We start from the raw sequence: 27,525 nt of genomic DNA on the forward strand, positions 1-27,525 counted from the left end.
AACGATACACCTGCTCTATATACAGAAAACAAAATCAACTGTACCTCAAAAAGTAAAAAAATAAAATAAAATATATATTTAGGAAGTTGCCCCATTCACACTGATGCACAATTTTATTTAAAAACAAAACAAAACATATGTCAGGGGTGTACATAGCCTTTAAGCAGCTAGAAAATAAGGATTAGTATATAACTACTACAGGCTTAACCACAGGACAGGTCCAAGCTCACTTATAATAAACTTTGGCACTTCAAAATTAAGGCATGTTTGATGTGATGGCTGTAGATACTTACCTTTGCAGTGTCTGTGCAGTACATCTAATGCAGCAATTAGAAATTCATGTGCATCCTGCTGCTCGTACCCTGCTAAATGCCGTGCGTGTGTCCATACAAGGTGCAGTAGCCTATACGGAATGTGCGGAGATCGGTGCCCAGAGTAGAACTAGGTGGTGAAGAGCGGAGAGAAAAATCATTGCTGTACACTGAAGATCAGAACTACAATAAGAACAGATTGTTTGTGTTCATGTGTCCACACAAAAATGGTTCAATAATGTGGACTGAATGGAGGAGGGGGGGGGGGGGGGGGTCAAACAGAAGAAAAAAAAACACTTTACAGAAAAGCTATTAAACATTCCACTAAACAGGATGAAATATTTTTACATGACCAAAAAACCTATATGATAAGACTGTATAGGAATGCAAGCCTGTGCCCAAAATAAAGCTTCTAAGTTACATTATGTCCATCTAGTGGTGAAGGAGGAGTTAAACAGTCATATGGCATAGAGTCAAGTTAACTTCACTGCCAAATTAGGAATACGATGGGAATATTTAAGACCATGGCCAAAACCAGGACAGTTGAAGCACTTATAAAATGTTGAAATGACCATCCCAGAATTAGATAGACTATACATGCAATGAGCAAGAAAGCCACAGCAGATAAGCTGGCTCCGAGCTGTGCACTGGTAAGTTTCATCACATCTCAAATACTAATCTTTGGTGCAGCATTTCAGGTTACATTAGGGCCACATGCACATGTACGTATTACGTGCGGACTTTCCACGCTGATTTTTCTCTGCAGCGTAACACAGTACCAGCAAAGTAAATGAGATTTCAAGTAATCTCATCTACACATTGCAGAATTTCTACGCATCTAAATAGATTGGTGGTGCATATTTTAAAATCCGCAGATTGTCCACTTATCTTGCGTTTCAGAATTGTATCGGACAAGTTTATAAGAAAAACACCAAAATCTGCATCTATTTTCACAACAAAATTAAAAAAATGCACCTAAAAATGCATAAAACACACTATTAAAGAGGCTCTGTCACCAGATGATCAAATCCCGATCTCCTATTGAATGTGATCGGCGCTGCAATGTAGATAACAGCAAAGTTGATTTTTTTTTAAAACGATCATTTTTGCCCAAGTTATGAGCAATTTTATATTTATGCAAATGAGCTTTTCAATGGACAACTGGGCGTGTTTTCTCGTTTTACCAACTGGGCGTGTATTGTGTTTTTACCTGACAAATCAGCATCATACACTTATCGTTCCCACCCAGATTCTTTCACTGCAGACACACAGCGTGACGTTACCCACAGGGCCTTCAACCTTGGCGTCGGACAAAGATACATCGGCTCCAGGCGTCCAAAAGGTTAATATGCTCGTCTCTAGGGAGTTTGCTATGCTTACCTGCACATGGAGATGCAGCTGATTCAACTATACCCTCTGACGCCTGGAGCGGATGTGTCTTCTCTCTTCCGACGCCAAGGTTGAAGGACCTGTGGGTGACGTCACGCTGTGTGTCTGCAGTGAAAGAAACTGGTTGGGAATGATGAGAAGTGTATGATGCTGATTTGTCAGCATCATACACTTCTATTCACAATGCCCAGTTGGTAAAAACACAATACACGCCCAGTTGGTAAAACGAGAAAACACGCCCAGTTGTCCATTGAAAAGCTCATTTGCATAAATATAAAATTGCTCATAACTTGGGCAAAAATGATAGTTTAAAAAAAAAACAAAAAACAACTTTGCTGTTATCTACATTGCAGCGCCGATCACATTCAATAGGAGATCGGGATTTGATAATCTGATGACAGAGCCTCTTTAAGTGCAGATTTTACCTGCGGAATTGCCTATGTTTACCTGCAATTTACTATAGTACGTATTTTGACATTTACATGATTCATCAAAATTAGTTTTAAGCAAACAGACATTTATGGCATATGGAAGGAGAATAAGAAATGTAATGCCTCTATTCATACCTTTTAGATATCTACTTCCAAATGCACTTCGCAGAAAACAGGCTGTTTACGGCAGCCGGTATTCTCTCAACTGACTTGTCCTAGGTTAGGGTCATGTCAGCAGAGACTATAGACTGACTCGTCCCAGAAAGTTACTTGTAGATCATTACGTTGGATTTTCTTTTGTTTGTTTTTTTAAATAAAGGTTTTATTTTTCATTTTGGTAGTACAGAAACGACAGAAAAATGTACATTCCATAACTTAATGGCAACAAATAGGGCACTAATAATGACATTACATTGACATTTATCGGTAACCAGATTGTAAAGAAAAGAGCATCATATTGATGTATGAAAGTCTTAGTTAAAGAGACTCTGTCACCACATTATAAGTGCCCTATCTCCTACATAATGAGATCGGCGCTATAATGTAGGTGACAGCAGTGCTTTTTATTTAGAAAAACGATTTTTACCACTTTATAAGCGATTTTTAGCTTTATGCTAATTACTTAATACCCAAGTGGGCGTGTTTTTACTTTAGACCAAGTGGGCGTTGTACAGAGGAGTGTATGACGCTGACCAATCAGCGTCATGCACTTCTCTCCATTCATTTACACTGCACATAGAGATATAGTTATATTGCTATGTGCAGCCACATAAACACATTATAATGTTACTGCAGTGTTCTGACAATGAATATACACGACCTCCAGCCAGGACGGGATGTGTATTCAGAATCCTGACACTTCTGAATCTTTTCTGTGAGATTTCCAGCAAGGCAAAAGTAATCTCGTTTTAAACGACAGTTTACAGTGTAATGTCGCGAGATTACGCTTGCCTTGCTGGAAATCTTCCAGAAAAGATTCAGAAGTGTCAGGATTCTGAATACACATCACGTTCTGGCTGGAGGTAATGTATATTCATGGTCAGGACACTGCAGTAACGTTAGTATTTGTGTATGTGGCTGCACATAGCGATATAGCTATAGCATACACTCTGTACAACGCCCACTTTGGCATTAAGAAACTAATTAGCATAAAGCTAAATATCGCTCATAAAGTGGTCAAAATAGATTGTTTTTCTAAATAAAAAGCACTGCTGTCACCTACATTACAGCACCCATCTCCTTATGTAAGAGATAGGGCACTTATGTGGTGACAGAGCCTCTTTAAACAGGACGACAAAGGTGCCAATAATCATTGCCCAACAATAAAGAACCTTACATCGAAATAAACGAGCCAATCAGCAGGTACACCCTGCACCGAAGTGCAGCAAGAGATAGCGTTTTCCACGTGGAAGCAAAAAACTTTATGGAAGATACCTAGTACTGGTGCTCAGTATCATAAAAGCTTATAGTTACAATCTTTATAAGCAAAGCGAAAAAGACATGCCACTCACCAGGTCTGGATTTTCTTCACTTTATTTTCATAATCCTGTTCCATAAAAACCACATGGGCTACAAGGACACAGGCGCAGTACTCCCAAAAAACGTCACGACAGCTGTTTCACGTCACATGAGGCACCAGGGTGAAGCATCATGTGACTTTAAATGGCTGTCGTGGCGGTTTTTGGGAGTACTGCGTCTGTGTCCTTGTAGCCCATGTGGTTTTATGGAACAGGATTATGAAAATAAAAGTGAAGAAAATCTGGACCTGTTGAGCGCTGTGTCCTTTTTCTCCTTGCTTATGAATTCACACTACATTCAACCAAGTGCTCCATTAATTCCAATCCGTCCCCATCCCTGCTAGCAGTTCAAGTATAAGTTAGACCACAGTTTGAGGTCTCCAACCACCTGGACCATATCTTTTCACATTTATCAGGACATTTCCTGTTAAGATACAATTTTTAGTACAGAGGTATATATTTGTTTACCAGATGCATCCAGTGGATCATTATTGTTTTAGGGTATGTTTAGTTGTATGGTTTTCACTGGATTTCATGTCAAAAAAATTTTTTTTAGAAAGACAAAAGGAAACAGAGAAAAAAATACAAACAGTGAAAATGCCACTGACAACATCCCTTTAACCCTTTCACGACCAAGGACGAAAATGAACATCATGGTCGGGTGCTAGTTCCCGCACCATGACGTTCATTTTCGTCCGCATTTCAAACTGTCACTCTGTGTAAACACAGAGTGACAGACGCGCGCTGACAGCTGTCCTAGACAGCTGAGACATCAGTCTCGCCGGACAGCGGACCATCGCCGCTGCTTTCGGCAGTTAACCCCTTAAGTGTGGCGACGGATTGCCGTCGCCGCATTTAAGTGGTTTGAAGCACATCGGCAGCCTCCACAAAGTGATCGTGGGGGCTACCGATGCTTGTCACAGCAATCGGAGGTCAGATAATGACCTCCGGGTTGCCATGTACGGAAGCCTCGTAGGAACAGCCTCCGGCCGTTCCTCCTCTGCTTCCTGTCAGTGTGACAGTCACGTCACAATGACAGTTAGAGTACATTACACTACGTGTGTAGTGTAATGTACTCTAGCAGCGATCGAAGCTGCAAGTCTAAGTGTCCCCTAGTGGGACAAGTAAAAAAAGTAAAAAAAAGTAATAAAAATGTTTTAAAAAAAGTGTAAAAATAAAAGTTATAAGTTATATAAACACAATGCTTTTTTTTCCCTATAATAAAGACTTTTATTATAGAAAAAAAATGAACACGTTAAAAAAGTACACATATTTTGTATCACCGCGTTCGTAACGACCCCAACTATGAAACTGTAATGTTATTTTTCCCGCACGATGAACACCCCAAAAAAAATCAATAAAAAACTACGACAGAATCACAATTTTTTTGGTCACCACCGCTCCCTAAATAAAGAATAATAAGTGATCAAAAAGTCGCATGTACCCGAAAATAGTACCAATAAAAACTTCTATCCGTCCCGCAAAAAACAAGCCCTTACACAGGTTTTTTGACTAAAAAAAGAAAAAAATTATGTCTCAGAATATTGACAGAATTTTATTTTTTTTATAAATAAGTCATTTTATTGTGCAAACGCTAAAAAAAAAAGGACCAAACCTATATACATATGGTATCGCCGTAATCGTACCAACTCGCAGAATAAAGTAAAAATGTCATTTATAGCATACGGTGAGCGCCGCAAAAAGAAAACCTAAAAAAACGGTGTCAGAATTCCTGTTTTTTGCTCAGGATTGCAAAAAAATGGAATAAAAAGCGATCAAAAAAAATTGCATGTACCCCAAAATGGTACCAATGAAAACTACAGATTGTCCCGCAACAAATAAGCCCGCACACGGCTCCGGTGGTGAAAAAATAAAAAAGTTCTGGCTCTCAGAATATGGCGATGCAAAATGTGCAGTGTCCAAAAGTGGATACGATCGGGCGCCATTTATCAGTGCGACACCGGCCACATATCTATGAAATATTATTTATTTACCCCATTATCATACCCTGATGCACTCTGCACAGCTTACATATGCCCCCACATTATAAACTGAAATACCAGCGAAACCCAAAACAGAAACCTACCAAGCAAAATCTACGCTCCAAAAGCAAAATGGCGCTCCCTCCCTTCTGAGCCCTGCAGCGTGCCCAAGCAGCAGTTTGCGCCCCCACATATGGAGTCGCCATACCCCGAGAGAACCCGCTTAACGTTTTATGAGGTATTTGTCTTCTGTGGCACAAACTGGGCACAACATATTATGCACTAAAATGGCGTATCAGTGGAAAATTGCAATTTTCACTTTGAACCATCCGCTGCGCATTAACCCCTTTGCGCACTATGACTTAATTGCCCGTCATGATGCGGCGGTTGATGTATGGAGCCGGCTCACGTGCTGAGCCCGCTCCATACGCTGCGGGTGTCGGCTGTGTATTACAGCAGGCCCCCTCGGTACTAACGGACAGGTACAGCGATCGCTCTGTTACAGAAGCCTGTAAGAATAACAATATACTGCAATACATTAGTATTGCAGTATATTGTACCAGTGATCCAATGATCGCTGGATCAAGTCCCCTAAGGGGATTGATTAATAAAATGTGTAGAAGAATTATAGTTATTAGTAGTGAGAATTTATTTATTTTTTAAGTTAAAAAAACAAAAAACCTTTTCGCATTTTTCTTCTAAAGTAATGTAAAAAAAATGAACAAAATTGGTACCGCTACGTCCGTAAAAGTTCGAACTATTACAATATACCATTATTTCATTTGCACAGTGAACACCTTAAAAAAAAAAGTAATAATTGAAACCGCCAAAATCGCAGTTTTTTTTTTTTTTTGACACCTTCGCTCTAAAAAATAAATGTAATACAACTTTTGAATCACTTTTTATGTACCAAAAAATGGTACCAATAAAAACTGCAGCTCCTCCCGCAAGAAATAAGCCCTCACACCACTCTATTGATGGAAAAATAAAAAAGTTATGGCTCTTGGAAAGCGGGGAGTGAAAATCTAAAATATGAAAGCAAAAAATGGATCAGTTCTGAAAAAACTTTTGACCACATCTGGGGGTATTTCCGTACTCGGGAGAAATTGCTTTATAAAAAATGGTTGTTTTTTTCCTCCTTTATCCCTTGTGAAAATGAGAAAATGCAACATTTTAGTGGAAAAAATTTTGATATTAATTTTCGCGCCCTAATTCTAATAAACTCTGCAAAAGACCCGTGGGGTGTAAATGCTCACTATACCCCTAGATAAATACTTTAAGGGGTCTAGTTTTCGAAATGGGGTATTTTATGGGGAGTTTCTATCGTTCTGGCAGCTCAAAGCTTTTGGGGTGTGTTTCTTCATTTTCATGTTCGCTTTACAAAGAAATCGGTCTTCAAACAAATACTTTTATGAAAAAAGTGAAATTATAATTTTTTTCACCTGATATGCATTAAATTTAGCAAAGAACTGTGGGGTCAAAATAATTACTATACAATTAAATAATTACGTTATGGGGTCTAGTTTTCGAAATGGGGTAGTTTATGGGGAGTTTCTATCGTTCTGGCAGCTCAAAGCCTCTCCAAATGTACAGTGGGGCCTAAAACATTTTCAAGCAAAATATGAGTCCTGAAAGCCTCCGGGTGTTCCCTTCCTTTTGGGTCCTGCCGTGTGTCCAGGCAGCGCATTAGGGCCACAATGTGGGTATTTTTGAAAACAGGAGAAAGAGGGTGATAGATTTTGGGATGTGTTTCTTCATTTTCATGTTCGCTTTACAAATGAAATCGGTCTTCACACTAATACTTTTATGAAAAAAGTGATTATTTTTTTTTTTTTCACCTGATATGCATTAAATTTAGCAAAAAACTGTGGGCTCAAAATACTTACTATTCCCCTAGGTAAATACCTTAAGGGGTCTAGTTTTCTAAATGGGGTCATTTGTGGGGGTTTCCATCACTCTGAGACCTATGAGCCTCTGAAAACCTGGCTTGGTGCAGGAAAACAAAATGTACTTCAAAATTTATAAAATTATTATTCAATTTGTAAGTCCTCTAAATTGCTGAAAATTTATTTTCTTTTTCAAAAGTGCTGCCAAAATAGAGTAAAGAGATAGAAATATATATTTAATTCAAAAAATTGTACAGTATGTGTGTACATATGTGACATATTGCAGTTAAAAATAGGGAAAATGGTAATTTTTACAAAATTTCTTCCCTTTTTACTATTTTTTAATTAATTTCCGCAAATTGTATCAGTCTACTTTTGGCATTAAAATAAAGTACAACATGTGACGAAAAAACAATGTCAGAATTACTTGGATATTCAAAACTTTCACAGAGTTATTCTCTGATAAATTCAGACATACCAGATTTGACAAATCTGACTTGGTCATTAAGGTACAAACATGCCCGGTCATTAAGGGGTTAAAGGGAAGGTGTCATGATGTTTTTTTATTTTTATTATATTGCTTTTAATATGACATTAACATAAATTTAATCTATTTGGGTTCTCATGTTCTACTTTTTACTGTGCTCTTACTTCTCTATGGGGGCTGCAATTTTTTTTTCATCTCTGTATGTGCCGTATAACGCAAACGCGAAATCCGGCGCCATTTCATGTGGACTGGAAGCCCCTGCCGGACAGTAAGAGGACGACTTCCGGCCATATGTTCAACGAAGCGCAGGCACAAGGAAGAGGAGCGTAGACCAGCGGAGGCAGGAGCAGGTAATTTATGTTTGTGTATGATGTGTGTATTATGTGCGTGTATGTTCATGTGATACTGTCTGCTGAGCCCTGTATCCAATCCTTCTAGCACTATGCAGTCGCTCAGAAGATGGCAGCACACAGTGTAGGAGGTTTGAAGACATTCAAACCCTTCCTTCTCCTGGCACTAGCTATAAGAAGGGAGGGGGGATTGTGTGAGGACACTAGAGGAGTGTGTCCACTCCAAATTTGCAGCATACATCAATGAGGTTGCTTTACCACAGTGACCATGCTGCAATTTTTGGAACTGCTCCCTCTAGTGGCCAGCACATGGAAAGATTATAAATTAGATTCTAATTTATAATATTTCCTGACTTGTGAAAAAATTAAAACAATGTGTAATCACTTAAATACTAATTGTTTAAATTCTAGCGACACAATCCCTTTAAGGGAAGAGTTTCCAGCAACATAATTGGGTATTTAAACAGCTTATTGGGTATTTAAACAACTAGAATCTTAAAGAAAACACAGTTGTCATACATGAACAAAAAGGTAGGAGTGTGCATGTAGTCTATAAACTCACTTTTGTGCTTTAGAAGCAGGTTCTGTGGGGAGGAGTTGGTGCTCTATTGCTACTATGGACTTTATGATAAGTGTGAGCAAATTTGACAGGGTAGACTGGACATTTACAGAAGAGACACTAACCCCCTTCAACCTCCCTATACCATATATTGAAGTTGTTTTACTGACGTACAACCAAACGACAGCGAACCTTCGGATCAGGGCTGGGCGATTCAATTTTGTTCAACACTTTGGGCGATTTTCGATTTGAATCTCAATGTTCTTATTTTTTTCGGTTTATTTAACAGTAATACCAAGAGATAGTTTAATACATTTTCTTTATATAAATAACTTTTTAACATATATTGCTAGAATTGTTGTACGTAACTTCACAACTTTTAGCCTCTTCAATTACTTTTTTTTTATCATAAATACAATTGGAAATTAATGATAACCTGTTCCCTGCCGGGGAACACAGAAGTTAACAGAATCTATAATCAATTATATACTGCATGCACTGACATCCAACCTCTGCCATCACTCCCTCTCCGACACTTCAGATGAGAGCAGTCTAAATTGCAGCAGGGTCAGGCAGATAGCGCCGAGCGGGCACTCTGGGGCGAGACTACATTTTACTGTCTGAAGTCTGAGCAGGACCCAGTCAGTACCAGCCTCAAGATGGGGTTTTAAATTACATTAAGGCCAGATTCGCACGACAGTGAAAAAAAAACGATCCGTGTGTCCGCTGGATTTCCCAGCCCAACCACGGAACATGTGAACGGGACTCCTGGCATCATAGTAATTTAGGCTACAGCTACACGACAGTGAAAAAAGATGGCCATTAAAAACTCATCAATTGTCAGTTTTTCATGCCCATTTTGCGTAAGTGTCTCCAAATTATCATCCATTTCCAATCCGCCTGTCCGTTTTTCATGGCCGTTAAAAAATAATGAATTTCATTTGTCAGGGTTTTTTGTCCCAATCCCCTGAAAACAGTGCCCATGTAGATAGTGTTGCAATGACCCTGTAGATAGCGCCACAGTGGCCACATATAGCGATATAGTGCCCACGTAGATAGTGCCGTATTTACCTTGACTTTTAACGCATTAAATAAACAATGGCTAGATCTCTTATCTTGACTTTTTAATGGCTTTTGTTGTGTGATATCACGCTGCAGGCAAGTTATCAGAATCAAGTTAAAGATGGCTACATGTAATGACAGTGTAATAACAGTGCCCACATAGTGCCACAGTGCCCATGTAGATAGCACCCCACCCCATTAGTAGATCGCAGGCACCCCCTTCCTTGTTGATCGCGCCGCTGTAGCTGCCACCAAGAGCTGAATCCCCAGCCAGAGATTGCAGACGCTTTGGCCGGTCTTCAGCTCCTAGTGGGAGCCACAGCGGCGCGATCGGCAAGGGAGGGGGGTTGCAATCTACAAGGAAGGTGGGGGGTGCGACATACAAGGGAGGTGCGATCTAAAAGGGAAGGGAGGGGGGTGCGACCTACAAGGGAGGTATCGATCTACAAGGGAAGGGCGAATATGCAAGGGGGTGCTATCTACAGTGCTACCCCATGGAACTGCTGCTCTGTACTATATCATTTTGTTCAATACAGAACAGCAGCTCCATGGGGAAGCAAAGCAGTTTTTACGGCATCCATAAGGCGGAAAAAACTACATATTCACCTTATTCTACAGGTTGACACTGTTACGGCGATACCAAATTTATATTTTGTTTTAGGTTTTACCACTTTTAAAAAAAACTAAAACGATTTACTAAATTAAAAAAAAAATCTTGTATCGGCATGTTCTGAGAGCCATAACTTTCATTTTTCCATCAATTTAGCGATGTGAGGGCTCAAATTGCAGGGCGAGCTATAGTTTTCACGGATACCATTTTGGGGTATATGTGAATTTTTGATCACGCCTTTCAATTTTTTCGTAACGCCAAGGTGACCAAAAACCTGCAATTTGCGTGTTTTTTTATATACAGTGCCCACCAAGAGTTCAGGAACACCCTCATAACTTTTGAACGGCTCGAGGTAGAGGGCTGAAATTTGGTGGAATTTCGGTGGTCATAAAAATCTACCAGTTAATGGGGAAAAAACCACCCCCACCCCCTTGGGAGCGGTGGGCAGAATAATCTTAAATGGCACGGGGGGGTTGAGTGGGGGCTAATTTGAAAGCTCTTTTCAATACAATGCCGCAATCGATTCTGAGATAGGATTTTTTTTTCGCTGAGATGTTTAACGTTAAAGTTGTCTTCATTATCGGCTACCGCCGGTGTTAGCATTGCCCAAAATGTACCGCGCGGGTAAAATCCTAAATGTGTGTGGGCACGTGTGCGTGAGAGTTTGGGAATGTCACATCTAGGTGACTTTAAATTACGTATTATTACAATCGGCCTCGGCGATACAAAATGGACCTGGTCTATGATTGTAACATGAATTCATGTGTACACATTTCGGTAGTCACTTGTGAATTTCAGAGAGTGCTAAATTCGGAGTAATTTTCATTTTTGTACCGCCATACCCGGTCATTATCAATAAAGTGATCCTTTCAGTTTCGGTCAAATGCATTTTGTGATCGTACAATAGAAATGTACAAAAATAATACGTAATTTAAAGTCACCTTGATGTAACATTCTCAAGCGCACGCGCACGCACGCACGCACGCACACACACACGATTTTCCCCACGTGGTACATTTTCGGTAATGCTAACACCGGCAGTAGCCAATAATGAAGATAAAGTTAAAGTTAAATATCTCAGCGGGAAAAAAAATCCTATTAAAATCGATTGCGGCATTGTCTTCGCATTGAAAAGAGCTTTCAAATGAGCCCCCACTCGACCCCCCCCGTGCCATTTAAAATTTGCTGTCCACACCCCCACGGGGGTGGAGTGTTTTATTTTTGCGTTAACTGGTAGATTTTATGACCCCATTAAATCCCACCAGATTTCAACACACTACCTCCAGCCGTTCAAAAGTTACGAGGGCGTTCCGGAACTTTTGGTGGGCACTGTATATTTTTTTACGCCATTCACCGAGCGGGTTAAACAACGCTATATTGTGATAGTTCGGACCTTTACGGACACGGTTTTATCAGTTAACTTTTATTTTTTTTAACATTGATTTAGGGAAAAAAATACTTTTTTTAACACATTTAAAGGGAACCGGTCACCAGCTTTTCACCTATTAAACCTGGTGGTAGTGGGTGAAAAATAATTTCTTTATAAGCTATAATTGTCTTCTTAGTCGGCTCTGTAGCTTTAGTTTTCAGCTTTTTAACCTCTTCACGCGCTGCTCCGCAATAGTACGTCCTGCAGAGGCGTTAGTTCCCGCATCCAGACGTACTATCACGGAGTAGTTCCAGGCGCACACTGTCCTAACGGACAGTGTCCGGGAACCGGGAGGTCAGCTGTCCCTGACAGCTGACACTCCAGCCTTGCCGGTCAGCGGACCATCGCCGCTGATTTCGGCAATTAACCCCATAAATGGACTGATTGCCGTCGCCGCATTTAAGTGGTTTGAAGCACATCGGCAGCCCCCACAAAGTGATTGTGGGGGCTACCGATGCTTGTCACGGCAATCGGAGGTCAGACAATGACCTCCGGGTTGTCATGTACGGAAGCCTCCACCGTGTGTAGTGTAATGTACTCTAGCAACGATCAAAGATGTAAGTTTAAGTGTCCCCTAGTGGGACAAGTGAAACAAGTAAAAAAAAAAAAAGATAATAAAAATGTTTTAAAAAAAAAAGTGTAAAAATAAACGTTATAAGTTATATAAACAAACACTGAATTTTTTTCCTATAAGTCTTTCATTATAGGAAAAAAATGAACACGTTAAAAAAAGTACACATATTTGGTATCACCGCGTTCGTAACGACCCAAACTATAAAACTATAATGTTATTTTTCCCGCACGATGAACACCCCAAAAAAAAAATCAATAAAAAACGACACCAGAATCGCTATTTTTTGGTCACCACCCCTCCCAAAATAGAGAATAAAAAGGTGATCAAAAAGTCGCATGTACCAGAAAATAATACAGATAAAAACTACAACCCGTCCCGCAAAAAACAAGCTCTTACACAGCTTCTTTGACTGAAAAATAAAAAAAGTTACGGCTCTCAGAAAATGGTGACACAGAAAATAAATTATTTTATAAAAAAGTGATTTAATTGCACAAACGCTGCAAAACATTAAAAAACCCTATACACATATGGTATCGCCGTAATCGTACCGACCCGCAGAATAAAATATAATGGTCATTTATAGTGCACGGTGAACGCCGCAAAAAATAAACTAAAAACCATTGTCAGAATTGCTTGTTTTTGGTCACCCGGCTTGCAAAAAAAATTAAAAAAAAAAATAAAAAAAAAAAATCGCATGTACCCCAAAATGGTACCAATTAAAGTACAGATTGTGCCGCAACAAATAAGCCCTCACACGGCTCCTGTGGAGAAAAAATAAAGACATTCTGGCTCCCAGGAACATGGCGATGCAAAATGTGAAGTGTTTTCTAAAAGTGGATAACATCAGACACCATTTATCAGTGCGACACCGGCCACATATCTATGAATTATTATTTATTTACCGCATTTGTATACCCTCTTATGCCCTGATGTTCTCCGCACAGATTACATACGCCCCCACATTGTAAACTGAAATACCAGCAAAACCCCAAACAGAAAAACTACCAAGCAAAATCTGCTCTCCAAAAGCAAAATGGCGTCCCTCCCTTCTGAGCCCTGCAGCGTGCCCAAACAGCAGTTTGTGCCCACATATATGGCATCGCCATACCCGGGAGAACCCGCTTAACGCTTTGAGGTATTTGTCTTCAGGGGCACAAACTGGGCATGACATATTATGGACTAAAATGGCATATCAGTGGAAAATTGCAATATTCACACCATCCGCTGTGCATTAACCCCTTTGAGCACTAAGACTTAATAGCACGTCATGGTGCGTGGGTGATGTATGGAGCGGGCACACATGCTGAGCCCGCTCCATACGCTGCGGGTGTGTATGACACCCGGGACTAACGGACAGGAACAGCGATCGCGCTGTTACAGGAGTCTGTAAAAATAACAATATACTGCAATACATTAGTATCGCAGCATATTGTACCCACGGATCCAATGATCGCTGGTACAAGTCCCCTAAGGGGACTAATAAAATATGTAGAAGAATTAAAGTTATTGGTAGTGAGAAAGAAAAAAAGTTTAAAGTTAAAAAAAAAAAACACCTTTTCCCATTTTTCTTCAAAAGTAATGTAAAAAAATAAACAGAATTGATATCGCTACGTCCGTAAAAGGCCGAACTATTACAATATACCATTATTTAACTCGCACGGTGAACACCGTAAAAAACTTAAATAATTTAAACCGCCAAAATCGCTGTCGTTTTCACCGCACGACGAAAGCTGTAAAGACGAAAACCCCAAAAAATGGAATCAGATTTTTTTCCTATATTCCTATATTTTGCTATTTTTTTTTCAGTTTCCCAGTACTTTTTATGGCACTTCAAATGGTATCAATAGAAACTACAATTCCTCCCGCAAGAAATAAGCCCTCACATCACTCTACTGACGGAAAAAGAAAAAAGTTATGGCTCTTGGAAGGCGGGGAGTGAAAAACGAAAATAAGCAAAAAATGGATCAGTCCTGAAAGGGTTAATTCATTTCTAATGGAAAAAAATGTATGACCACATGTGGGATATTTCCGTACCCGGGAGAAATAGCTTTACAAAAATTGGTTGTTTATTTCTCCTTTATCCCTTGTGAAAATGAGAAAATTCAACATTTTAGTGGGAAAAAAATTGTGATATTAATTTTCTCCGCCTAATTCTAATAAATTCTGCAAAAGACCCGTGGAGTCTAAATGCTCATTATACCGCTAGAAAAATTCCTTGAGGGGTGTTTCCAAAATGGGGTAACTTGGGGGGCTTCCACTGTTTTGGTCCCTCCAGGGCGTTGCAAAGGCGGCATGGCACCGAAAAACTATCCAGCAAAATCCGTGCTCCAAAATCCAAATGGCGCTACTTCCCTTCTGAGCGCTGCCATGGGTCCAATCAGCAGTTTATTACCACATATGGGGTATTGCCGTAATCAGGAGAAAATGCTTTACAAATGTTGTGGTTCTTTTTTCCTTTATTCCTTGTCAAAATATAAAATTTCTATGCTTTTTCAGAAAAAAAGTTGATTTTTATTTGCACTGCCTAATTCCACTAAATTCTGCAAAAAACCTGTGTGGTCAAAATGCTAACTATACCCCTAGATAAATTCCTTGAGAGGTGTAGTTTCCAAAATGGGGTCACTTTTGGAGGGTTTCCCCTGTTTTGGTCCCTCCAGGGTGTTGCAAACGCGACATGGAACCGAAAACAAATCCAGCAAAATCCGTGCTCCGAAATCCAATTGGCGCTCCTTCCCTTCTGAGCCTTGCTGTGGGTCCAATCAGCAGTTTATTACCACATATGGGATATTGCCGTAATCGGGAGACATTGTTTTACATATGTTGGGGTGCATTTTCTTTATTATCTCTTGTAAATATTAAAAATTTCTATGTTTTTTCAGAAAAAAGTAGATTTTAATTTTTACAGACTAATTCTGATAAATTTAGCGAAAAACCTGCACTGTCAAAATGCTAACTATACACCTAGATAAATTCCTTGAGGGTGTAGTTTCCAAAATGGGGTAACTTTTGGGGTGTTTCCACTGTTTTGGCACCACAAGACCTTTTCAAACCTGACAAGGTGCCTAAAATATATTCTAAAAAAAAGGAGGCCAAAAATCCACTGGGAGCTCCTTTGCTTCTGAGGCCAGTGCTTCAGTCCATTATCACACTAGGGCCACATGTGGAATATTTCTAAAAACTGCAGAATCTGGGCAATAAATATGGAGTTGCATTTCTCTGGTAAAACCTTCTGTGTTAGAAAATGTATTAGAAATGAACTTCAGCAAAAAAAAAAAAAAAAAAGTGTAAATTTCACGTCTACTTTGCTTGAATTCCTGTGAAACGCTTAAAGGGTTAAAACGCTTTGTGAATGCTGATTCGAATACCTTGAGGGGTGCAGTTTTCAATATTTTCTGATATATAAGGCCCTCAAAGCCACCTCAGAACTGAACTGGTCCCTGAAAAAATAGCCTTTTGAAATCTTCTTTAAAATATGAGAAATTGCTGGTAAAGTTCTAAGCCTTGTAACGTCCTAGAAAAATAAAAGGACGTTCAAAAAACGATGCAAACATAAAGTAGACATATGGGATATGTGAAATAGTAACTATTTTGTGTGGTATTACTATCTGTTTTACAAGCAGATACGTTTACATTTAGAAAAATGCTAATTTTTGCACATTTTTTCTAAATTGTGGTGTTTTTCAGAAATAAATACCAAAATTATCGACAACATTTTTTCACTAACAAAGTCCAATAGGTCACGATAAAACAATCTCAGAATCACTTGAAGAGGTAAAAGCATTCCAACGTTATTACCACATAAAGTAACATGTCAGATTTGAAAAAATTGGCTGGGTCCTGAAGGCCAAAACAGGCTGGGTCCTGAAGGGGTTAATGTTCCCACACCGTATGTTAATGAGCATAAAATAGTCAAATCTTCATTTGAAAAGAGTCATATCTTCATTCCTCAAGTTTTTCCGAGTTTACCCTGCCTCCTTACTTGTGATTGACAGCTCCTCGCCTTCCCCCAGCATCCAAAATCCTGTGCTTGTGCATTGATGTCCTATTCTGGTGTGAGCGCAAAAAGGGACACCGGATTATTTCGATATAAAGCGCAAAATATTTGCAGACCGTTAATTACAGTCGGAGGAGGAGTTTAGGAGAGGGGATAACGGTAATGAACTTTTGATAGCAGCGGCCAGTGAGGGATAAGTAAAGTTCAATAGGTGAAGTGCTGGTGACAGGTTCCCTTTAAAGTTAACTGTTTTTAAACTTTTTTTTATTAGACCCCCCAGGAGCGATCGTTGGATCGCTTGCATGATATACTGCAATACTAATGTATTGCAGTATATCATGATTTTGACACTCTAGTTTGAAGACCTGCCGGAGGCAGAGCTTCAAAGGAGTACAGAGATGGCAGACATGGGGGCCTTTGTTAGGCCCCCTGGCTGCCATAACAACCGTTGTTACCGGCTGATCGTGCCGGGGGGGGGGGCACCCCACTGATTCTAACACTTTCAAATGCTGCGATTGACCGCTGCATTTAAGGTGTTAGACGGGCGGAATCAAGGTGATCTTTGATTCCGCCCGTTGCAGTGAGGGGTCGGCTGTGTAACAGCCGTCACCCGCTGAGTATGGGGCACGCTCAGCCCGTGAGCGTACTCCATACATCCCCTTAACCCTTATCACGTACAGTTACGTGATATTGTGTTAAGGGGTTAAGATACAGTATGTACCACATAAAACAGCCGCTTTCGCTGATGACCTTCTCATCATTATGTCAAGTCCTTCAATAGAAATTCCAGCAGTAATAGACATCTTTGATCAATTTGGGCCCTTGTCAAACCTCAAGATAAATACAGAAAACTCCAAAGCCTTGGGGATAAATATTTCTAAGGCTACATACACACGACACTGAAAAAAAATGGCCATTAAAAACTGATCAACTGTCAGTTTATTTATGGCCGTTTTGCATCAGTAGTTCTCTAAATTTTTATCAATTTCAAGTCCGCCTGTCCGTTTTTCATGGCTGTTAAAAAAAACCAAAAAAAACACAACTGATGGATTTAATTTGTCAGGTTTTTTTTTTGTCCCAACCCCCTGAAATCACCACAGTGCCATGTAGATAGTGCTGCAATGTCCCTGTAGATAGTGCCAGTGCCCACTGTAGATAATGCCCACATAGGGCAACAGTGCCCAGATATGAAGTGCCAGTGCCCACATAGTAACAGTGCCAACATATGAAGTGCCATGGCAACAGTGCACATTGTAGATCGTGCCAGAGCCCACAAAGTGCCACAGTAGATCGCGCCAGTGATCCCTGTATAGTGCCACATCCCCCATATAGCACCCCCTGATGTAGTCAACAAGCCCCCCCTGTAGATACCACCCCCTCCCCTGTAGATAGCACCACTGTAGATCACTGTCAGAACGGAATCCCTCTGGCTTGGGATTCCTCAGACGGAGCCCCTGACGCCTCTGTCCATACATGGACAGTGGCGTCAGGAGAGCTGAATCCCCTGCCAGAGCGGGCCAGTGACCCTGATGTGTCTGTCCGTATATGGACAGTAAAGAGAGTGTGGGCAGCACAGCAGAACAAGAGAAGCCTCCAGGGCCCAGATGGGTGCCGACCTCCAGGGATCTGACTTGTAAATCCCACAATGTCCAAACAAGAAGTAGTAAAGAGAATGCATGCTTGACAAAGGCTGCATTGAGCAGCTGAAACATTGCACTGTTTACTGCACTGATTGGAGAATAAAGCCACTTTTCTGACGAAATCTGTTTGGAGTGCTGCCTCTCTTTTCTACTTCTTGTTTGGACATAAGGACAGTGACGTCAGGAGTGGAATCCCCTGCCAGAGCGGACCAGGGATTCCGCTCTAGGAGTAACACGGTGCGTCACTGTCCATATACAGTGAAGGAAATAAGTAATTGATGCTTGGTGTCCAGGTGTCCTATCCCACCAGTATCATGTCCTCAACAGGTATTGTGTTCTATTTCTAACTGCCTATAGCTTGTCTCTGATTAGGTCTCCATTATCATAAGCATGGTTGCTATACTTTATTGATTGGAGGGACCTGTCAGTCTGATACTTATACATATGATATAAGCTATTACTTACCTGGGATGTGATTCTCTATTGGGAGGAATTATTTCTCTATATATAATAATTTTTGATATTGTATTTTGTGTACCTGGTATACATTCTTTTAATTATATTTTATAGGTCTATAGTATATACTTGGGAGGGGGGTTAATTTTGTATGTTTTGTATTTATTGATGTGTAATAAAGTAAAAATAAAAATATTTTGATATAATATTATTATGTCGAGATTTTTCTTTTCGGTTTAATAGTCTACCAACCCATTTAGTAAGTATGGCCTTTTTTTGCAGATTTTTTTTATGCTTGCAAAAAACTGAACACTGCACCGTGTGAATACACCCCAACAAAATATATAACTTTTTTATTGAAATTAAAAATCCGCCACACAAACCTCAGTAATTATATTGAAGTAGTCCAAAGATTCTACGACTTAGTCCAAAAGGGCAGCGGAAACGAAAAAATTAAGTTAGAAAAAATAAAAAAAAATAAAAATAAACTTACAGCGGTCTTCAGTCTTTTCCCCTGCACTGCAATAGAAACTAAAGGTCAATAAAAACTGATTCTCTTAGGGAATGTTCACACGGCGCAAAAAACAAAACAAAACAAAAAACGTGCAATACACACTAGCGTTTCTTGTGAAGCGCTTTTTAAAGTGGGAACTTTTTGCAGGTTTTTTGGCGCATAATTAGGACTCCCACTGACTGGGAACATTGAGCGCTTCACGCACCAAAAAATTTACGCGACACCTCGACACCAATTGACCCGACACCTCGACACCAAAAAATTGACCCGGTTTTTTTTAACCTTTTTTGCACGTTTGACGAATTTTGTGCACTTTTATACATTAATCTGTGCATTAATCTTGGCGCGTTTCACGTGCAAAACAAATTGGACCGACGCCCATTTTTCCGCAATAAGTTTTTTATTTTAACAACGCTCGCGTAACAAAGTGCGTTATATGTACGAACAGCTCGCTTTACCATTGATGTAAATGGGCAGCTTAATCAAGCAATTTTTAAGTGTTTTTCGGTGCCAGAAACCGCGTAAAATACACACCGTGTGAACCAGTCAACTGAAGTCCTTCACTTCAGGGTCCTCCCTCTTAACTTTCATCATTCTTAGCCTTTTAGTGTGTTCTACAGCTGCTTCCAGCTCCCAGAAGAATCACTCCGAAAATGGCAATTGGACACTGGTTAACAATTTGAAGACACCTCTTCCTGGCTTGTAGCCAAAAATAGGGGGTGGCTCCCTCCCACATTTACAGCAGCTGTGAGTCTAGTTTCTTTGCCTTATTTACTTTGCTGTAATTCTGGGAAGTGCTCCCTCTGGTGACCAACATAGGAAAACAAGTCAAATTACTATTTAATTTTTAATACTTCCCACCTTGTGGAAGACAAAAAAGAAATAACTTGGGGGCGTGGCCAGGGACTGATGTGAGCAGACGCACAGCGCTTTAGCTCCGTGTAGCGAACCCCGAAACTTATCCTGCGGTGGAATTACTGTTGCCAAAATTCCCTACCATTTGAGTAAAAAGGGTAGGAGACCCACGAGAAGCAATATGGGACCATCTAGGGCATCGGACACCGCTGAAAAGCTTAGAGTTTGCTAGGAGCCTACAGGCAAGATGGCGCCGAGGCAAGTCTTCACTGCCTGCTGCTGTCGAGCCTGTGATGCCTGCTACACTTACCTCTGCTGAGGGAACCACCCCACCCGAGCAGACTGTGCAGCAGGCCTCGGAGACACTTTTGGCAGCGATCCTGGAAACTAAGACGTCAGTCACCACCAAAATCGAAGTAAAAGGTGGATGTCTGCCTCATACGTTAGGATCTACATAACCTGAGGGACTGGGTCACCCGAGCCGAAACTAGGATCTCTGACATGTTGGATCGCATCGAACACATACCCCATACGTGCCATGACCTTACCGGTAAGGTGGAGTTGTGGCGCCAAAAAGCAGACAATCTTGAAAACCGGCTGAGGTGAAATAATTTGCAGATCATTGACCTTCCCGAAACGGCAGAGGGCCTCAGACCGTATGAGTTTATTGAAAAGTGGCTCAAAGAGCTGTTCGCGGACACTGAATTCTCACAGGTTTTTGTTGTTGAAAGGACGCAGAGTTAACAAACTGCCACCACCTGGGGCAAATCTGCGGCCATTACTAGTGAGACTGCTGAACTGCAGAGATCAGGATATGGTCTTACAAGCTGCACGGCGAATGGGGGGAGATGAAGTTTGAAAATACTACGGTCTCCATTTTTCGTGATTTCTCTCCGGAGTAACAAAGCCAAAGGGCATCTTATGCTCAAATCAAGAGACAACTAAGAGAAAGACAGATACCATATTCTACAGCATATCCTGCTCCACTACTCCAGAGGTCGGCTGATGAATGGCTCACCAGGAACAGGAGTTCACCTCGCTACTGATGCCCCTGGCATTGCCATGATTTGGTGACTAGGATTCTTGATATGATACCCGCAGATATTCACCTGGCACCCTCTCCTAGTGGGGGATGACTAGGTTCCATGATCTGGAGCATTATATGGTCACTGGTTTATTATATCTTTGATAAGAGAGTTCCGATACATCAGCCTCAGCCACTTGGAAGATGTATATTTGTTGGGGACCCGTCCTCACACAATAGGGATGCCTGGCTTGCGGTGGGGAGAGAATACCTGCTCCTCATACAGTAGAAGGCCACTCGTAGTCTTTTCTTTGCGAAACAATCCCTTTTTGAATTGGGTAACCAATCCAGCAAATTACTGGCCTAGGTAGCGAAAATCAACACTATGTCCGTCCGTCCCCCAGTACTGCGCATCCGCAACTCTCAAAATGTCCTGTCCACTTCGCCCCAAGATATTTTATATCATTTTGCCGATTTCTATAGGGACTTATATGCCCCAAGGGCTCAATACTCTACTGCGGACTTAAATACATATTTTGATGAGGTTCAATTTTCACAGTTAACACCCAATAGCAGCCAGACACTAGATGCTCCTTTCATGGTTGAGATCTCTGATTGCATCTCTTCTATGACCAAATGGAAGGCTTCAGGCCCGGAGTGTCTGCCATTAGAAGTATATCTCGGATATAAAGATATATTTTATCGCCCCAGATTTTATCTTTATTTGAGGCAGCATTCAGAGTAAGTGAGCCACCAGACTCAATGAAGGATGCCAATATAGTTGAAAGTCTTTAACTTTTGGGAAATTACTTTTGTTTTTTTGTCCAGCATTTTAAGGTATAAAATCCGTCCCTCTCCTGCATTGGCTTTGTGTTTTGTTGGTCTTGTTGACATTCCTAGAGACTTAAGGTGTATAACAGGACATGTCATTCTGGCAGCCAGACTGTTGATAGCCAGGTCTTGGAAATCTTCAGACCCCATTACGATCACTGAATTAACTAATCTCATTCAATTTGATTATACTATGGAAAAAATGGTAGCGGTTCGTTCTAATTCATACGGAAAATTTCTAAATGATTGGACGTTATGGTCAGTCTATAATGCCTCAAGAGCATTTCCTTTCTAGACTATAAATATTGGAAGTGTATCTAAGTGACTGGCGTAAAGATATCAGGATATAGTTGTAAGGTCCTAACAAGTCTAGGCAACTGATCTATAGTAGATTATATAGATAAAGTCTTGCATTGCCAATTATATGTATATAATTAGCGGAGCTGTACCTGGGGAAAGAATCGCAATTGCCTTGTGTATGTATGTGTATGTATATATATATATATATATATATATATATATATATATATATATATATATGTATGTATATATATATATTGTAATCTTGCCTCTTCTTTTTCCTTCCCCCCTTTTTTTTTTTTTTCTCTTTCTCCTAAATGTTTTTATTTATATTGTCGACTAATGAAAGGATATTTGAAATACATGTTGTATTTATTGTAAGATGTGAATATGTTTGAGAAAAAATTAACCTGTTTTCTTTTTTTGTTGTTTATGTTATGTTGAAAAATAATAATAAAGAAATAAATTAAAAAAAAAAAAGAAATTCTGAAAACTGGAAAGAGCCTAGAGGAGCGTGGGTCATATCGACCCATATCCTTACTTAATATAGGACTATAAAATAGTAACTAAACTCCTAGTAACAGGCTAACTAGGGTCATAAGATATTTTTCATTCGGACGAATCCGGATTTATCTCAGGCATGTCTACATTCGCAGAGTCCATGTGGCAGCACAGATCAGTTGGTGGGAGCAGCAGGACTGGGCTTTGGCCTCCCTGAATGCGGCAAAGGAGTTAGACTCTGTGGAATGGTCGTATCTCTTTGCAGTCCTCCGGAGATTTGGCGAGCGCTTTATTAAATGGATTGTTTTATAGAATGATCCTCGTGCTTTAATGGTGGTCAATGGGATCTTATCTCCTTCCATTTTCCTCCATATAGGCACGAGGCAGGGGTGCCCACTGTCACCTCTATTCTTCGCAGTGGCTACAAAACCCTTGGCTATCCGTATCCGCCAAGATGCGGCTTTTCAGCGCAATCGAATAGGAGCGCGAGCGGATCGCATAGAGCTATATGTTGATGACATGATACTATTCACTCATGCTACTAATCTGAATACCTCCCTGCCCAGAGCCATGGCGTTGATTGATACATTTAGTAGATTCTCCGATCTACATATAAACTGGAGCAAATCATGCCTTTGCACTCCAATAACTGTGGATGGGATTAGATTTTTCAGGGTTTACAGGTAGTTCATAGTTTTAAATATCTTGGTATTTGGATCTCGCGAGTGCACGATCATATGACACTAATGTCTATCCCTTATCATATCTAAAGGATACATTTGCTGAAATTGGTCCCCCTATCGGTAGCTGTCTGTGCACTGCCAGAAGCTGGGTGTTGACGAAGAGAAGTGGATGATGCCGATTCGTCAGCATCATACACTTCTATTCACAACGCCCAGCTAGTAAAACAAGTAAAAACGCCCAGATGTACACACACAATACACGCCCACTTGTACTTAAGGCTCATTTGCATATATATAAATGCTCATAACTTGGCCAAAAATGTTCGTTTTAAAAAAACAAAACGTTACTGTTATCTACATTGCAGCGCCGATGTGCTGCAATACGAGATAGGGGTTTGAAAATCTGGTGACAGAGCCTCTTTAAATGATAGTGCTTCCTAAGATGTTGTACATACTAGAACATGCCGACACACTGGTCCACAAACTGTCCTTTAATCTGGTGAACTCTTAGTCCTCTCCCTTTATATGGGGCTCGGGAAGATCTAAGCTCAAGCTCAGAAACCTTAAACTAATTAGCATAAATCTAAAATTTGTTCACAACTTGCTCAAAAATGATTGTTTTTCAAAATAAAAACCACTGTTATCTACATTACAGCATCAGATTATGTAGGAGATAGGGCACTTATAATCTGGTGTCAGAGCCTCTTTAAATGATCCTGCTTTTTGGAAAGTCCTGGAAGTGACTTAACTGCAGCACCTGATAAGTGGAGTGGGACATAATTTAACAGCACAGGAAATTCACGATACATGCCAAGAACCGGACAGGGATACATTCAGATGTGTACAATTACCACATGTTGTACTCACCAAATTTAGAACAGTTCAGAGCCCTATCTCTTCTCTGCCACTTATAGGGATACTTAGAAATCCGGGTCCGAGGGTGCTAGTGTCGGTCATATATACCTACCTTCTATCTCAGAGGGTCGATCGCGCTGAATTTACAGTTGAGGCCCGATGGCAGGAACGGCTCCCCTCCCTGTCTAGGGAGGACTCGGGAGTAGCTATGGCATTGCATCTCTTGGTTTCACATGCGGCGAACAATAGAATGATAATTGTATATTACTCAAAGATGTTATATTACACCCACTAGACTATTCTATATGGGCAGAGCCTCCAATGCAAATTGTATCAGATGCAACCATGATGGGCTGATTTCTGTCATATGATCTGGTTGTGCCCGGTTATTGCAAACTTTGAGAGCGGCATCAAATCTACTCTCTTTGATATAGGACAGACCGGTCCCCGGACCACATATGTTGGAACCTTGAGAATCACATCCAGCGTACCCCACTTCTTACAAAGGTGATGGAAGACTTCTGGATGAAGCAACCACTCCCCTGGGTCTAGCAGTCCACTCATGGTATGTGATCCACTAACACTGGAACTGGACTCTCTGCCCATAGAATACAAGAGAACTTCCACAGAGCTGACTGGCTCCTGGTGCCGCCCTGGTGGTTGAGATAGATGTCAACTTATGCGAATGACCCTGAAGACTGCGTTTAGTTCCACAAAATTTATCTATAGGGTGGACTCCTCAGTCAACCAGTTGCCCTAAACTGTGTCAAGTCTGAAGACTGTCCCCCTTCCGGACAGACCGGCGTCCGTCTAGTTGACAGGCCACTAGAGAAGGAAGAACCATTCAAGCGTGATGGCCAGCGAGGTCTCCCACCAGAGCAACTCCTGACTGATTCTTCTGCCTTCTCGGATCCATTTGTCTAGACAGGTCAGAGACTTGTCCAATCTCAAAACGAGCATTCCCTGGAGTGAATATGGGCATATGGAACTGCCTCAAACATCAAGACCATTCTGCCCAGCACACATGCAAAATCAGATGAAAAAGTCACTGTACCTGCAGAAGAGGGCCACATCTGCCTGAAGGGTTTTGATATTGTCCTCTGGGAGATGGACTTTTGCCGATAGTGTCAAATTAAATCACTAAAAACTCCGTACAGCAACTGAGAAATCAGGTCGCCGCTGGTCTCCCAGTATCTAATCCTAAGTGGTCATAGATGGGGTAAAACTTGACAATGCGGTGGTACTCTGCATATAAAACTATCAAGTTGCAAATTCCATTCTCCAAACAAGGTATGAGCAAAATGTGGTACTCACAAATGTAGTTTCATATTACATAGTTCGTACGATTGAAAAAAAAAAAAAAAAAAATACATGTCCATCCGGTTCATCCAAGGGATGGGAAAAGGGAAGGGAAAAATGTCCACACTGACATAGGAGCTGATATTTTCTCGAAATGATCTAGGGCAATTTTTAAAGTCATCTACTGTAGCTACTGTGACGAGCTCCTGAGGTAGGCTATTCCGTAGATTCAGTTCTCACAGTAAAGAAGGCTTGTCGCCTCTGCAGATTGAATCTGTTTTTCTCCAGACCGCGGGAGTGCCCCCTTGTTTTTTGAGGGGGTTTTACATGGAACAGGACTTCACCATATTTTTTTGTATGTGCCATCCATATATTTAGAAGTTAATAATGTCCGCCCCCTTAGTTGTCATTTAATTTAATCAAAACACAATAGAAAAAGCTAGCAGATCTGAGAAGCAAAATGTGCTTCTATGGGCATCAAGCGCTCTGCTCTGGTACCATTGTAACCCTAAACAAGCAATATGTTGAAACCCCACATTACAAAATACAAAACATTATAGAAATACACTAGTCATCTTTAAAACCTAAATGGCCCATTGCGTTGGAGCGTATAATCACCTTCGCTCCTTTTCTTAATAGCATTTTATGTCAGTCGCCTCCTGCCTGTGGAACCAGTACATGATCAATACCAGCAATAAGTATGTCTGTATTCCCCCTATGGGCATTGAATTAACTTGCCTATATAGAAGTAGCCATAAGGGCAGAACATTGCATCCAGCCGAATCGAGTCAACATGTTCAGTGATGTGGAGACTGAAGATTGTCCTGTTTGGAGTAGGCCTTCACCAAGAGTTAGTCAATTTATAGCATGACAGAGACTCCCTGGTGAATCTGCCGGGTGAATACATGTGGAGCCGTGGCGATCCCAAAGGGAAGGACGACACATTGAAAATGATGAACATATCGCAAAACAAAAGGAAATGCTTGTAAGACTTTGCGATGGGAACGTGGAGGTACGCATTGCGAATGTCGAACGAGAGGAACGCTCCAATGAAGTTATCACCGACCACAGGGATTCCAGGCGAAACCTCCAAACACAGTGATTCAGCTTCTACAGCTCAAGGATTAGATGGAGTGACCCATCTTTCTTGGGAACCATGAAGAGGTTTGAGCAGAACTTCTGAAGCCCGACAAAGGTGGAACTGGGACGTTGACCCTCAGCACACAGCCTGGCTAAAAACAGATGTACAATCAGATTTTGACAGGAAAAATAAATAAATACAATTTTGGAACTTGCCAACACTACTTTTTTAACCCAGCGGTCATTCACATGAGCGAGCCATGTCTCCTAAAAAGAAAGCAGTCGTCAAACATCCAATATTAGTGGGGAGACACCTTCATTGTCATTGCAAAGCTGTTTTGGCAAAGGAGGAATTCTGGGACTTAGGGCGTCGTTACCAGGCTTAAGGGAAGGGCATCCTGACTCAGTGAGGCGTGCAGTCCTCCTATCCGGTCTCTAGAAAGAGAATGACCTCTGGAGAGAGGAGTTTGTAAAATGACCGAAATCTAAGATATTGTAGAGAAGGCTGTGTACGGCACGGGCGATTCTGGGGCAGAAGACAACGCTTATCGTTGGTAGCCTTTATAATGATTTTGTCCAGATGCTTGCCAAAAAGTTTGTTACCAACAAAATGAAGGCCAACAAGAGAGCCTGATCGGATGCCTAAGATTTCAGCCAAATAAAATGCTGCATGGCAATTAGATTACAATGCACGCACATCCGCTAGAGAGCAAACTCGAGGGAAGCTTAAAAAAATAAATTAAGAAGCTTGAATTACCTTCAATAGAAGTTTAGCCATGTCCTTCCATGATATCACGGTGCAGCTGTTTACGCTAAACCAAGAAAGCCTTACTTACCCAGGCAGATGCAAAGGTTGGGCCCAGAGCAAGAAATGCGGCCACAAATGCCGACTTGGTCTGGGAATCT

The 27,525-nt window shown here is 40.8% G+C and overlaps 1 protein-coding gene across 8 annotated transcripts in view; it reads right to left on the reverse strand.

Moving 5' to 3' along the window:
• Nucleotides 1-27,525, reverse strand: part of LOC142655634 (ubiquitin carboxyl-terminal hydrolase 22-A) — a 238,839-nt gene that overhangs the window by 54,183 nt on the left and 157,131 nt on the right. For all 8 annotated transcript variants that reach the window (XM_075830039.1, XM_075830038.1, XM_075830041.1 and 5 more), the window contains one exon: nucleotides 294-441. In XM_075830039.1, the coding sequence (XP_075686154.1) occupies nucleotides 294-441 (148 nt within the window). The remainder of the gene's footprint in view (nucleotides 1-293; nucleotides 442-27,525) is intronic.

This window comes from Rhinoderma darwinii, chromosome 6, assembly GCF_050947455.1.
Source record: "Rhinoderma darwinii isolate aRhiDar2 chromosome 6, aRhiDar2.hap1, whole genome shotgun sequence".
In the NCBI taxonomy this organism is placed as follows: domain Eukaryota; kingdom Metazoa; phylum Chordata; class Amphibia; order Anura; family Rhinodermatidae; genus Rhinoderma; species Rhinoderma darwinii.